The sequence below is a fragment of the Oncorhynchus nerka genome, linkage group LG22 (assembly GCF_034236695.1).
Source record: "Oncorhynchus nerka isolate Pitt River linkage group LG22, Oner_Uvic_2.0, whole genome shotgun sequence".
Classification (NCBI taxonomy): domain Eukaryota; kingdom Metazoa; phylum Chordata; class Actinopteri; order Salmoniformes; family Salmonidae; genus Oncorhynchus; species Oncorhynchus nerka.
In genome coordinates, this window is record NC_088417.1 from 83,612,670 (window position 1) to 83,628,850 (window position 16,181).

Consider the following 16,181-nt stretch of genomic DNA (forward strand, 5'->3'; position numbering starts at 1 on the left):
TGATGAAAATTACAGGCCTCTCTCATCTTTTTAAGTGGGAGAACTTGCACAATTGGTGGCTGACTAAATACTTTTTTGCCCCACTGTATATCGGTATTAGATCAGTTCAAGAGGGTGGGACACCAACCCCTCGCTACCCCATAATAATACAGAGGAGAAATTATGCCACAGAAAACATTTAATCTTGCAGGTTTATTTTGTTTACATTATAGTATACTGTAGCTATACATCACAATTCCCACAAAGAGAGTCTTCCTGAACAGTGGGATTTGGGGTCTCTAACCATCTAGCCTGATGATCAGATCAGTACATTAACAACAGAGACAGCAGCACCCCGTGCTGTGGCTGAGGAGTGAGGAACAGGGTGCCCAGACAACAGGCCAGCCAAAGCCCCAGCCAAGCTCTGGTCCACTTATTAAATTAGTCTAAATCTTTGAGGCATGATCAATAGCAATGTGTTTATTTTCCTGCACAGTGTTATTCATTAGAAATTCAAAGAGCCTTAAAGAGGCTCATTAGTGTGTGATTTGCCTAGAAGGTCTGAGATGTATGGGTCCTTTGTGAGGGAGGCAAAACGACAGGGATACAGGGAGGGCAGATGGCTTTCACAGGATAGGCTAAATATAGAAGCCTCTCCACAGGTTCTGAGAGAGAAACAGGGACACAGGTACGCACATGGAGACATACAACAGGCGCAACAATGTATGAACACACTTCTAGAACTTGTAGAGGGCACAGAGACATGCATGATATAGCTACAGTTACACACATGCTCACACTGTTTTTGTTTATGCAGGACATATTGCAGCAGTTATAAAATATTTCAAATATAAATATCCATCATGTGCTAGTTAATGTTCGTAGATGCAGTTGACATAAGATGTGTGGACAACAAAATGAATTAGCAAAAAATCTGAACAAAATCTATTGCAAAAAAATGATTGTATTTTTAACTTTAAAAAAAAAACTTAAAATATCATTAAAATAAGCAAAATAGTAGACATGATATCATAGTCACAGGTAACATATCAGTGTATCTTGGAAGCAGTGGGAGGGAGTATGAATCTAGAGTCATGCAAAACAAAGCTAGTTTGCAATTATCACATTATTGAGCTACCACTATTTGGTGTACAGTAGCCAGTCCCTCAGATAATTAATCCTAATTGAATGAAAGTGCTCATATTTCTCTATATTTATGGGAATTAATTTAAATCAATATTATTTTGTGCGATTATAGTAATATCACGGTAAATCTTATTTATACAAAAACAGAATTGAAAGAGATGCTCTGTCATAGAGTAGAAGGAGTGGGAAGGTCCCTTATTTTGTCTATCCTCTTTTCCAGTCCCAGGCTGCTATAGATATTAAGAAATCCCAGTGCTCCCAACCTCACCTACAACTGATTTTAAAGACAGCATGATTGTGGGGGTTTGGGATGAGGGGTTAAACTGGTAAGAGCATGTTTGCTAAGCCGTTTGAAGCACATTCTCATATGGGTGACACCAGAGATGGGGGTCTGTGGGGGAGGCACATTTTCCACCCTTTCCCTTTCCATCTCAGTGCACCTGAGTGCATTGATGGAATGACCTGGACTTGATCTTTGAGGGCAACATGCCTGATGGTTCCTGCAGATTGATAAATTGATTCAAAACTATTACCAGGGTAAAAAAAGCAATAAGGTCATAAAAATTGCATTGGTCTGTTCAGCTAGCTAAGTAAATCCCAGGCATTTTGGGGAGACGAGAGCTCGGGACAAGAGGAGCAGGCCGGGCATGAGGTGGAATGAGAGAGCGAGAAATGACTTTGAAGAGCTCATCATCTTCAATCTATTTTTCCTGCCTCTGCTCCATGCCGGCACATAGAGGCACTTCATTACAGGGGAATAACTGTACACAGCAGGCAGAGCTCTGGCCAGCGTCTTGCTCCCCCAGGCACCCGAGGGGCTCTAGCTGGTTAATACCTCATCACTGGCTTCATTGAACGCTTTAATCTACGCCCCCCCTGTGATCCATAGAATCCCGCTGTAAATTAAAAGGGCCATTTCGTGTGATCAACCCTGTTAATGCTCATTCTGAAAACTATTGTTTGTGGAATGTATTTGGGTGAAAATTGCCAGAGAGGTTTCTATATCAGGGAAGAGGGGTTCAGAGGGATGGGAGAGGCAGAGAGGGGGCAGGCAAGAGGACAGAGAGGTTGGAAGAAGAAAGGAGAGTAGGATGGAGTGGGTTTAGGGAGAGAGTAGAATGGCAGAGAAGGTTTTAGAAGAGAGGAGGATGAGGACAGAGGGAGTTTGGGAGAGACCTAGTCAGTTGTCCAACTGAATGTATTCAACTGAAATGTGACTTCTGCATTAAACCCAACGCCTCTGAATCAGAGAGGTGCGGGGGGCTGCCATAATCGACATCCATGTCTTCGGCACCAAGGGAACAGTGGGTTAACTGCCTTGCTCAGGGGCAGAACGACAGGTTTTTACCTTGCCAGCTCGGGGATTTGATCCAGCAGCCTTCCAGTTACTGGTCCAACGCTTTAACCACTAGGTTACCTGCGGATGACATAGGAGGTTTTGGGAGAGAGTAGAATGGAGTGGGAGGACAGAGGAAGTTTTGGGAGAGAGTAGGATGGAGTGGGAGGAGAGAGGAAGTTTTGGGAGAGAGTAGGATGGAGTGGGAGGACAGAGGAGGTTTTGGGAGAGAGTAGGATGGAGTGAGAGGACAGAGGAGATTTTGAGAGAGTAGGATGGAGTGGGATGGGTATATGTGAGAAAGGAGAGAGAGTGGAACATGGAAGAGAGGATAGATAAGTTAAGAAGGAGGGGATATGACCCGCCTGCTCCTGCCTCCCCTCACATACACCCACGATGGGGAAGAAAATGACATTTTCCAGCTCACTATTTCTGCAGCAAATTCAATTACTGTAGGTGCTTGTACAAAGAACTGCGACTTCCCTGGGCCTGATATCGTAAAAAGCTGATGGCTGGTGACAGTCAATAACAGGACAGGCTTTGACAGAAGTCAGGACAGGTAAAATGGTGTAAAAGGGACAGAGACAAGTGAATATTATTGCTCTGGTATGGACAGATGGAGAGATGGTGAAATGGAGAATGTATGGAGCACAGGTGAAGTGATTGTAAAATGATAGTGAAAAAGGGATACATGTCGTTGGGACTGAATAGTTTCAAACAGTCTAACAGTCGTGAATTATATCAATTATATTATATCAAACAACAGTCTGTAGGAGTAAGAGTAGTTTGAGAACAGAATAACTTCAGAGAAAGTTTTTTGTTTATCTATCTTTTACTGTGATGTAGTGAGAGGCTATATGAAATAGCACATAGCTCATGTTAGCCAAGATAAATCACATAGTGTACTCAGTGTTTTGGTTCACAGCGACTATCACCATCCCATATTAGTCATCCTCCAGAACCATCCACTTAAGATAAACACACCTGAAATGAAAAATGTAAGTTCTGACAGGGCAGGATATTAACCTCACAGAACCCATTCTCTCTCATACGCAAACAAATGCACACACGCACACACACCCTTTTAGGAATGTAAACAAACCACAGTGCAACAAGTTCATTTGAATCCAAAGAATTCATGGTGTAGCATAGTACTGAATTAAAATCCTATTTTTCCTGATCAAAGAGGTTGACAACTTTCCCATTTGAATATTTATTTTATAGATGGCTCAACTGCACAATATTGAAATCCCATTGATGTGGTCCTAGCCAGGCTTTGTCTAGCTTTGCTAACTACTGGAAAATGAGTAGCCTGTCGTGTAATCCTGATCGCCTGTTCCTCTTTCCCATTGTGGTGCAGTTTAATTTCTCCTTTTTCAGCAACAAAGCCCTTGGAATGACCCACAAGGAAGAGGGGATCTACAGCATTTGAGTCCAATTCCAACAAAACCCTGAGAGGGACTTCATAAGCACTGTAGCCTCTCATGTTTCAGAAGCAAACAGACAGAGAGGGGAAATAAAAGCTATTAAAGTTGTATCTTAAAAGGTCAATAACATTCGGCGTAATGACTCTGACTATTTAATCCAAATATATGGGTCTGCCGCTAAGCCCTTTCCTGACATTGATAGACTTGAGTGGCAGTCAAGGATCCCCCTGTCAAAACAGCTCTGCCTGAGAGGTAATGAGAAACGCCACTTGAGCATAAAGTCTCAGCGGCTCTTAACAATATGATAGGTGTCACAAAAGGCATTGTTTCTCCTACCAATCAGTGGGATTGTCTGGCTTTATGTCGTGTTTATGTGTGTGCGCACGCGCGCGCGTGTGTGTGCGTGCGTGTGTGCAAGGGAGGGTGGGTGCAAATTATGTTTTGGAGATGGGCGGATATGAGCCTGTGTCTGCCCAGACCAGAATCTCACTGTGATATCATCTCTCCCTCTCCCGGACATCTAATGTGATACAGTATTTGCTCCTGCCGCGGCCCGAGAATCCGGTGTCAAGCAAAGCATCTCATCTGCAATGTAAGACAATTTCCGTACATCTGAAAAGACACTGTCTCCAGTCAATAGACTATAAATTGCTGTTGGAAATGGGATCATCTTAACTAAAGACTATCTGCTCTCCTCCTGGGATCCAGAGTGTAACCCCGTTTACAAAAAAATATATGTTTAGATGTTTGGTCAGTCTACTCTGCACTTGTAATGTTTCATTGGCAAGCCCATCAATCTGACTGGGCGTGACAGAAATCTCCTGCTACAATACTACAGGTTATAAAAGGATGATAGGAAGGTGGTGTTGGCTGAGGCCTCTATTCTCATTTTCTGAGTGCATGGCTCGGCGCATGATCTTGTGCAGGGATGGGCAACTGGCGGACAGCGGACAAATAAAAACAATCGGAAGAAAATAAAGTGTATCATTTTTGGAACTCAGGGTTTCAACTTATTGTTGACAGTTAGAATAGTAGAATACACAAGGTGCAATTTTGAAATTTGTTTGTGCATCAGCAGTTTCTCTTGTTACATCAGTGACTCGCCCATGTCAGTAAAAAAATGTTTGATGGGTAAATTTGTCTAGCCAGCTTTCTAAACTTGTAGTAATCATGGTTGAATTTCCGACCGGGGGGCCCACATTGATTTTGTTAGTTACTCTCACTCAGATATAATATTAAAACCTGCACATATTTATCTGCACCTTATGGCAACATTTGTAGAATTGCAGGAAATTAGCTGTAAAATTGCACATTTATCTCTCCACCCAATGGCGAAATTAGTAGAATTGCATGAATTGAGTTATAAAATTGAAAAATCTTCTCTGTTCCCCATTCCAAAATATGTAGAATTGAAGCAAACTTGCTTTAAAACTACAACATTGTCTCTATGCTCCATGGCAAAATGAGTAGAATTGCATGAAATGTGTTATGAAATTGCAAAACCTTCTCTAAACATGGCAAAATACGTAGAACTGAAGCCAACTGACTGCATGTGTGGGCATGGGTGTGGGTACGCAGACTTGCGAGCCACTGAGGCCCCTCACATTGAGTTCAGATTTTTTGAAAGATGCCCATCCCTTACCTAGTGTTTCATCCTCACTCTCCCCATCAGCAAGTGTAGCAGCCCCCAGTACCCCCTAGTTCCCCTGCTGATGAAACACTGTTCAGCTCACTCTACACACAACAAAAACCAGACAACCAGCCAGACAACCCGCCGGCCAGCCAGACAACCAGCCAGTCATCCAGCCAGACAACCCGCCAGCCAGCCAGTCATCCAGCCAGAAAACCCGCCAGTCAGCCAGACAACCAACCAGTCAGCCAGTAAACCAGCCAGCCATACAGACAACGAGTCAGCCAGCTAGAGAACCAGTCAGCCAACCAGCCAGCCAAAATGCCTCTCAATCCAGTTGAGGTCCCCTCTGTGAGAGTACAGTACACTTCTCATAAAGTGTACAGTACACTGTCTGGAGTCTGTCTGTACGCCTTTTCGATTTCACACTCAAAATGGAGATTTTGAGAATAAAAAGGAAAAACATTAATATTCCAAAATCAGCAATCAACAGTTAACTCTTTACGCAGATGTTCCTAATTAAATGATTATGTCAATTGACCTCAACCCTGCAATTTATAATATAGCCAGTCAAGATTAGCGCAGAGAGTATAGCAAAATACATTGTCAAAAATGTTTAGAGAAGAATTTATAAGGAAACCGCAAAGCGCATACAATACAGAGAGTCTGTGTGTGTGTTAGACATTAAAGCTGAAGAATACAGCAGAACAAGATTTACATCTTTGCCAAGGCTCTGATCAAAGTCTGAGAGTGAGTGTGTTACTGGTAGCTTTTTCCCTCTCAGATGGCATTGTCTTGAAGAAATTGGATTTTTACTAGTTGTCTTTCCACACAAACACAGCTAAGGAAACAAGAGTATTTTCACAATTGAATCTGAACTAAAACAGAAAGATAAAATAAATGGTATTATTTTCTGATTTGACGTAGCTACCCGTGGGACCTCAAAGACATTATAATATTTGACCTTTATGTATCAAAAGCTCCAACAAATGTAATTTGTTGTAAAATATGACTAAATTAAGTGTCAGATTAAAAATGTAAATGTTGACAAATTAAATAGTTGATTTCATGCAAAAACATGTTTTATTGCTGTACATATTCATATTGGATAAAATGTGATGACTGTTTTAAGGAGGCTTTCTCTGCCCACTCAGATAGGGCTAAAGAGAAATGAGATTCATTCAAAACATACATGGTATAAATGATCCATATCTTTCAGAAGATTTATAATAGAACGTTACAAGTTTTGATTAGCGCTCTGCAAAACATTATTTTGATTATTTGGCACAAAAAATGTAATAAATTGAATGTCTTTTTTTTATTGTTATAAACTGTTATCTTTTGATATTTAAATAAGACAAATGGTGACAGGGATAAAGTAATGACTATGTCTTTATGTTAATAGGACTTTTATCTCTGTTCAGGATATTAATAATAGAATACTGTGGGAATTAATACTTTTGATCGTTAAGAGTTCAGAGATGAATGAATAGAAGCAGTGGGGCAAGTAGTTATAAAGGGTTAGGTGAACCTAGTCATTAATAAGATACTATTAATGCCTCTATGATGTCTTGTTGATAATATTCAGCTATTTAACGTGAATATTATTAGCCAATTGCAAATAAATGGCCCCACAAAATAATTTTTGGTTCTCACAAAAATCCCTTTTCAAGAATGTGACATACTAAAAAAGTTACCACTACTGACGAAACACATGCATGGTCGCACCCAAAAGGCGGAAAAAAGAAACAATGTATTATTCCTCTGTGGTGTTGACTATCCTCTCTGTCCTGAGAGAACACAGCTTTCCCAGGTCCCTGTAGTATACAGTTTACCTTCCACTCAACCCCTCTCCTCTCCTCTGATAGATTTATATGAAAAGAGCAAAGTGGGGGCGATGCCACCAGCGTTACGATGACCCCATACATCACGCCTCGTGTGAGCACATATTAAGTGCTTTTCTCATCCTCGCACCCATTAAAAGTAAATAATCTGCAAAGAATGAGGCATTTGTTAAGGAGGCATCCAATTCCTCTTATACGCCGGGAAGGTGAGCAGGCGGGGGAGGAAGGGAGGCACAGGGGAATGATGATGTTAACTGTTCCAGGGAGAGAAAGAGGATACGTATTCATGTCCAGATCTACTCTGGCTTCGCACACTGCTATTCATATACTGTAGGTAGAGGACCAAAGGGTTAGTATTCTCCATGTCCCTGGCCAAACCATCCAAGGCATTACTGGTAGAGGACCAAAGGGTTAGTATTCTCCAGGTCCCTGGCCAAACCATCCAAGGCATTACTGGTAGAGGACCAAAGGGTTAGTATTCTCCAGGTCCCTGGCCAAACCATCCAAGGCATTACTGGTAGAGGACCAAAGGGTTAGTATTCTCCAGGTCCCTGGCCAAACCATCCAAGGCATTACTGGTAGAGGACCAAAGGGTTAGTATTCTCCAGGTCCCTGGCCAAACCATCCAAGGCATTACTGGTAGATTACCAAAGGGTTAGTATTCTCCAGGTCCCTGGCCAAACCATTCAAGGCATTACTGGTAGAGGACCAAAGGGTTAGTATTCTCCAGGTCCCTGGCCAAACCATTCAAGGCATTACTGGTAGATTACCAAAGGGTTAGTATTCTCCATGTCCCTGATTATAATCCAAGTATGTTTGTATTCTTTTTCATGATCGGGAAAAAAATATTCAGGTGCCAGCACGCATCTTTCACATGTCAGTCAGTCAGTCATGTGTGAGGTTCTACGTGGTCTAAATAAATCAAATGGGTAGTTTGAATGGCTGGTGGGCTGTACTTTGATCCTGCTGTTCTGAATGGATAGAGTGAATCTGTATCTCTCCGTCCACTCGTTTAATAATTTCACCCGATCAGTTTTCCTCGCATGTTTTCGGTCTGATCATTTAGATTGCTGCTGCCTGCTATTATGATAAATCACATGGCGAGGACATTTGCTATCAATGTGTATAATATCTAACAAGCGGGGCAAGGGTAAGGAAAAATTATGAAATGCTGATGAGCATTCTGATGAGCATTCTGACTACAAATGTAGGACACACACACATCCCTCTGCACGCTGCTCCTAATCTGCAGTTGTTATTTTTTTACAGTGAGAATGTGTAGGGAGGAATTTAGCTAACATCTATTTAGACATATTTATTTATTTTAACTTTATTTTCCTAGGCAAGTCAGTTAAGAACAAATTCTTATTTTCAATGATGGCCTAGGAACAGTGGGTTAACTGCCTTGTTCAGGGGCAGAACAACAGATTTTTACCTGGTCAGTTCTGGGATTTGATCTAGCAACCTTTCAGTTACAAGTCCAACGCTAGGGTGCCTGCAACCACTTCAGTTTTTTCAATTTATGAATACGAGTATGGCCATGTCAGCACACCCTTTGTTGTGTACACATTATGGTGATGATGCCATCTACCGTGATGTTACACATCAGTTACTGTAAAGCACCTTCATCCATCCTCAGCACATACACCAGGTTCTACTTACTTGCAAACATAATAAAGGGTAGAGGCAAATATTAAATGCATTGAGTTAATTATTTTAGATAATGAACAGAAAGTGGAGAAAGAGGAACCAATTCCCAGTGGTGTAAAATACTTAAGTAAAAATATACTTTAAAGTATTACTTACTGTATGTTGTTTTTTGAGGTATCTGTACTTTACTATTTCCATTTTTGACAACTTTTAACTTCTCTAAATGTTTAAAGAAAATAATGTACTTGTTACATTTCGAATGCTTAGCAGGACAGGAAAACGGTCCATTCACATACTAATCAAGAGAACAGCCCTGGTCATCCCTATAGCCTCTGATCTGGTGGACTCACTAAACACAAATGCTTCATTTGTAAATGATGTCTGAGTGTTGGAGTGTGCGCCTGGCTATCGAGACATTTTAAAAACAAGAAAATTGTGCCGTCTGCTTTGCTTAATATTAATTTTAAATGATTATACTTTTACTTTTGATACTTAAGTATATTTAAGAACAGATACTTTTAGACTTTTACTTAAGTAGTATTTTACTGGGTGACTCACTTTTACTTGAGTCATTTTCTATTAAGGTATCTTTACTTTGACTCAAGTATGACTTTACTTTCCACCACTGCTAATGACTAATTAAGTCCCATGGCCATCATCATATTAGAATAAATTAACATTATGCAGCTACATCGTTTTCATGTTGTTGAATATTTATTACGCTAAATTAATTTAATATCCTACATATAAATCATGCAAATGTATGAATTGAAGGTTTAGTTTTATTGCAGTATATTAAGTCATGTTCGATGTAGGAGCTGGTGTGGAAATGAAGCAACACTCAAGGTTAGCCAGCGTTATTCATGGCTTACCTGTCAATTATTGTACTTAAATGTGCTATAGGGGAAGGTGAGGGCATTGACAAAGATCATCAGACAGACAGACGCTACAGGTTACACACACTGATTACTCTCGCATGGACAACAACCGGGTCATTACAATGTCCTCACTTGAAATATCAGCATTGGGTTGATAGGTTGGAATCACACTGGCTCTTTGGTTAGGTAAAAGGGCTTTAGACATAGGCCTCAATTACATTTCAAACTGTTGTACACCTGTAAAAACATTTCTTATTTGAAAATGGTCATCAACAATAGGCCCTAGATTTAACTGAACCACGACTGTGATACATTATCTACAGACAGTGACAAAATGTGCACATTATACAATAACACTATAGGTGAGATATGGTATAGTACAGGTGAGGTTATATATTTTTGAGGAAATCAAGAGACTAAAATTATATCTGTAGCATAAATAAACATGTAGATAGTGGCATAGTGCAGGAGAGTAATGTGACACACAGGTCACAGTACAGGAGAGTAATGTAACTCACAGGTCACAGTACAGGAGAGTAATGTAACTCACAGGTCACAGTACAGGAGAGTAATGTGACACACAGGTCACAGTACAGGAGAGTAATGTAACTCACAGGTCACAGTACAGGAGAGTAATGTAACTCACAGGTCACAGTACAGGAGAGTAATGTAACTCACAGGTCACAGTACAGGAGAGTAATGTAACTCACAGGTCACAGTACAGGAGAGTAATGTAACTCACAGGTCACAGTACAGGAGAGTAATGTAACTCACAGGTCACAGTACAGGAGAGTAATGTAACTCACAGGTCACAGTACAGGAGAGTAATGTAACTCACAGGTCATAGTGTTTTGAGGATTCACATATAAATAATGGATGCAGACAATCCATCGGCAGCTGTGTCATCTGGGAGAGAAAACCTTGCCATGCTATTATATGAGCTGATGTGGAATGAAAAGCACACAATGACTTAGAGGGACTAGCTGCACAGGGTTAAACACAGAGCAAATGAAATCCACAGACAATCTGTGTTCCTGCTGCTTATGTCAAGAACTTTTAAACATGAAATGATTCTTTAAAACTCTCCTCTTTAAATGACTGTCCTGTTGAGTGCGACCCCTGACACACGATTGGCATAGTGAACATGATTGCCGGGGTTCTCTGTGGAATATTCAAACAGTGCTTTATAAAGCCTGGAGTATGGGCCATAACACTCTGATTGTTCCTAACTACTGCAGGTGCTATTCATGGGCAGGGTCATATCTCAGTCGTTAACGAATCTCTGGCACGGCCCTGTGCCATTAGAGTGATACGGACGGCACATCCCCTGCAATTTAGAACCAGTAATAGATGTGGGTCACTCCAGGTCACTTTCAATTTCCACTCGGAGAGGAGAAAAATGGAAACAACTCATTTGCACAAATTTGAATAATTCACTCACAAAAAAAAAGAAATATGATGGGATGATGAGTGAGAAAGAGAGGAAGGATAAAGAAATAAAAAAAGAGGGGGAAGGGGGAGGACACTGTTGCACCTTGCACAATAATGATCCACAGCGCCTTGGATCGGCTTGCATAAAGGCTAATGATGAATATGACAGAGGATATGAATCCAGATGCAGGAATAAAGCAGCCGTTTCTCTCTGCAGTCTCACATGGGAGCCTCCATTGCCTCTAGTGAGCTTTTAAACTTATCATAAATGTATTAAGATTGCACCGGGCCATGAAACAGCTGTAGACAATTAATCTTTGCAAATCTTATCCGAGGAATTGGTTTCTGCAAAGTAACATCTGCTGCTAAAGGCAATTATTCATGAGCAACGCACACCCGCCACACTTTTATGCATAGGGCACGATCATTGCCAATGAAGTAACATTTATAGTTTCCCATGTTCAGTACAAATAACATTCATCAGCATTAAAATATCATCCAGCAACATTGTCCTGGGGCCTCGAGCCATCCTAGGCAGATAAATTAAAAAGTATACATTTTGCTTAGAAGTTGCAAAGTGCTCCGATTAACTGATATTTGCAGAGCTGCTTTAGAGACTGAAATTACAGCAGTGGAGTTGTGGATTATGGCGCTGCTGGAGAGAAAATGGAGCTGAATCCCCCAAATGCCTAAGAGACCTATTATGAGAGATTCCTTATGATCAGGAAAGGCTACATACAGTATGTTAGGTCACATTCTGTAGGAATGATGGGAAATGTTAGTCTGGACTTTTACTCAGGGGCGGACTGGCCATAAATGGCAGATGGGCTCACTGGCATAGTACACACCCTAGCACGAGCTGGCTGCTTGCTCGGTCCTTGTGCGGGGCGAAACTGCTTTACGCCACTGGATGGGCTGGTCCATTTTTTGCCCAATGGGCCTGTCTAATTGTCCCCCCCCCAAAAAAATGATAATTATCGTGCAAACAATGGAGGTGTCACGGAAAATATGGTCCTCAAAGACAAAAATGGTCCGGTATATCAGTCCATTTCTGTTTTTACTACTGCATATGTTCAATAAAATATTTATTTACTGTGACTATAATAATTGTTTAAAGCAGGGGGAATGTTATTCACACAATTGCTGGGATGGAAGGATTAACATTTTCATTTTTGGGGACTAAGCCTTGACATAGCTTTTGTTCATTTGTTATCTGTAGCAGAGATATCCATACTATGCAGCAATGTGTATGGTTAGCAATGGTTATTAAATTGTGTTTATTTGAAAATTAATAACTAAGAGTAGTGTAATTTAAGTTGCATTACTGCATGTTTATAGAGATCCCAAGAAACCATCCTTATTTTCTCCCTATTAATTCCATCCTCGTCGTGTCTTCTTAATTTCCCAGCTGTCGCCATCTCACAGATGGCAATATTATTTACAATATAGGCTGTCGCCTGGAGCCAAGCCAGATGCAATCTTAATAGGAATTTGATCATCTGTAACTTTGGCTGTGTGTCAATTAGTTAGTTTTTTAACAAAGCAAACAATATGGCAGCACCCAGTTCTTTTGACTTGTTTAAACTTTTCTGGGAAGACAACGTGAAAGGTTAAGACTTCTGTGAAAAGGCTGCGCAAGAGAAGGTTACACGCACAAATACAAAATCTCCACAGGAAACGGGAATTGCATAAATCAAGTGAATAAGTACACAGTATATGCTACTTGTTTACATTAGAGATACAGGTAACTACCTTAATAAAGTAAACACCAACATAAAGTGTCTTAAAGAGATTCTACAGTACCTTTGCATACTTTTTAGCCAGTAGGTCTGAAAGAGCTCACGAGCCAAAAGTGGTCCCCGTAAATTTGTACAACTTCACATATGTGAGGAGATGTGCACCACGTCATTGCCCTCTCTCTCTCACTCTGATGTGTGTGCATGATTTGCATCTTGCTAGCTGTCACTCAAATTGCAAGGGGCTGAAGCTCATTGGTTGAACTCAAATTCCTAGGGGGCTGGCTCGCATTGGAGAAAATTTGCGGAAAATGGCGCAGCACAGCTTCCAGAAAAACAATTACTTTCAAACTAGGGACTTCGTCGCTAATTGAGGTAAGACAGTAATTCTGCTCATAGATTGTGCATGTATGACCTACACATTGACACATCCAGGCCAAAGCGTGATGTTTAAAAAATACTGAGGAGTCGCCAAAGTTCCAGAGCATGTCTTTAATAGGGTGTTGGGCCACCAAAAGCCAGAACACTTCAATGGACCTTGGCATAGATTCTACAGGAGTCTGTAACTCTATTGGGGGAATGTGACACCATTCCATAATTTGGTGTTTTGTTGACGGTGTTGGAAAACGCTGTCTCACTTGCTGCTCCAGAATCTCCCATGTGCTCAATTGGTTTGAGATCTGATGACTGAGACCGCCATGGCATATGGTTGACATCGTTTTCATGCTCATCAAACCATTCAGTGACCATTCATGCCCTGTGGATGGGGGAATTGTCATCCTAGCCATGGTAGACAAACTAATTCTGCCCAGCAGTTTTATAAATGATAAGCATGATGTGATGTAATTAACTCAGGAACCACACCTGTGTGGAAGCATCTGCTTTCAATATACTTTGTTTCCCTCATTTACTCAAGTGTTTCTGTCATTTTGGCAGTTACCTGTATATGAATACGTATTGTTCATGTTGATTAATTAAATGTAGTTTAGGATCAGATCCTGAATCAGGTCTAAATCTACTTCTGAATACTGGTCTCCCACAGGCCATGACTCTTGTAGGTACACAAAGGATATGTCGTTCATCAAAGGCACTCAATTATTCCCTGCAAATCAAAGCAAAGTAGCGTTTCTCTTACTCTACACCCTGCCTGCAATGGAAAAGTCATCTAAGAAGTGTGAAGAGTTCCGTCAGAGTGAGCTACCTGCTTGCCTTGCCGTCAGTCCACATTACTGCTCTATGGAGGAGACGATGTTTAAACCTGAACATGTATTGTTCAATGTGACATGCTCAATTTATCATTAGTTGTGAAAGAGAGAATGGATGAGTACACTTTCAATTTAGTTCTGTTGCTTTCTTCATTCATCATACCCTTACCCCTCATCCATCATTTCCCCCCCTCCCTTGATTTGTACAAAACACACTTTCAAAAGTTTAATGCAATTAATCATCAAGGCTAAAGATAATTGTATATTAATGGACAAGATTTTTTATGACATTATTTATTTGATAAACTTGCACCACAGTGAGTTTCATTGAATCCCATTCTTAGATTACATCATATCCATTGCTCAGTGAGCATGAAAGTGAGGAGTGTTGAATCTGTTCTTTTTGGTATTGTTTCGTTATAGGTTTATGTACATTTCCAGAGAGCGGTCTCAGTCTGCCTTCAGCAACCACTGGCCATGTCTTTTATCCTCCTATAACAAGTCCTAAGAAATTGGAAAAGTTGCTGCAATAGATAGGAGGTGACCTGGAAACAAAAGCAATCAGAGGGAGGGGGGTGGACGCAGGGAGCCACTGCCAGCCCAGCTCCAACTCTGTCAATAATAGAAGAAATACCTTTTGAGGCACAGGGCTGAGGGCAAAGTGTAGTCTGCAATTACACACCTTCATGTACCTCACCAAAGGACATTTGTCATGTACCTCACCATTTTCTGTTTTCCCCCCCAACACAATGCATTTATTTATTTTTTGTCAAAATGAGGAAAAGAAAATCTGTGGACTCTCTAAACTGTGTTTAAGGATTGTGATGAAAATTACTGGGCACAACAAAACTTTGCTTCACTGTTAGATGTATTAAAATGTTATATTCATGGTTATGATATTGTCATAAGGCAACACCTTTTCCTCATATAATATGGCTACATTGTGGTCCTGTGTGGCTCAGTTGGTAGAGCATGACTCTTGCAATGCCAGGGATGTGGGCTCGATTCCCACGGGGGACCAGTATGAAAATGTATGCACTCGCAATAAGAGCATCTGCTAAATTACTATACTGTACAGGTTATCTTATGCAAAATAATATTCCTTTATGCCATTTTCACCAATAGATTTGCAAATAGTGGAGGGAAAAGGAGAGAACATTCCTTCAAGTCAACCATACAATCCTTTCCATACAATCCTTTCAGCATCTGAAGATAACTAGATAAGAACATAATTATTTCCAAACTAAATGATCTTGAATTTAACCACAAATCAATCAGCTTTCCACTTGAACAACTTCAGACTCCATTGCAGCTCAATCAAATAGATCAATGTGGACCAATTATAGCCTGTTTCATTAGTGTCGGCAAATCATATATTCCCCCTCCTGGCCACCAAGTCACTGTATAGAGGGAATGAACACACACATTCACACACTAAAAACAACTGGAGATGGAAATCCTTGAAACTTTGCACAACTTTGTTGATGATGTTTTTTACACACTTTATGTTTTGTGCTGTTTGTTAAGAACCAAAAACCCTGGAAATACTGTCTGTCTGTATGTGACAGGCTTGCTTTGACCTGTGTTCAGCCTGATTTGGTCCTGGCTATAATGTGACAGCATCACACTCACCCTGTGACTGGAGCTAGGGTCCAGTCCGGGCAATGCCTAGGAACAGCAGACACACTGTCCACAACACTGAAGGATTGTCACATTGTATTATTTATCAGCCAGACAGACAGACATCCTTCATTCCAATTGTAGCAGGAATCTATTTTTTTTAATATAGTCAGGTTTTCACTGGCGCCGTGCAACAAAAATAATAAAAACAATTACTTTTCCCCAAAACATATCATATTTGATAACTATCAGTCTGATTAAGTATGTGATGGAATAAAGCAGGTATTGAATATATTGTA

The 16,181-nt window shown here is 40.6% G+C and overlaps 1 protein-coding gene across 2 annotated transcripts in view; it reads right to left on the reverse strand.

Moving 5' to 3' along the window:
• The window catches only part of LOC115105877 (glycerol-3-phosphate acyltransferase 3-like), a 38,418-nt gene that overhangs the window by 10,569 nt on the left and 11,668 nt on the right, over window positions 1-16,181 (reverse strand). The window contains exon 13 of one of the 2 annotated variants that reach the window (XM_029628338.2): window positions 178-2,542. The exons of the other annotated variant lie outside the window; for it this stretch is intronic. Coding sequence (XP_029484198.1) covers window positions 2,539-2,542 — 4 coding nt within the window. The 3' untranslated portion in view covers window positions 178-2,538. Of the gene's footprint in view, window positions 1-177; window positions 2,543-16,181 lie in introns of those variants that run through there. 2 annotated transcript variants of the gene reach the window in all.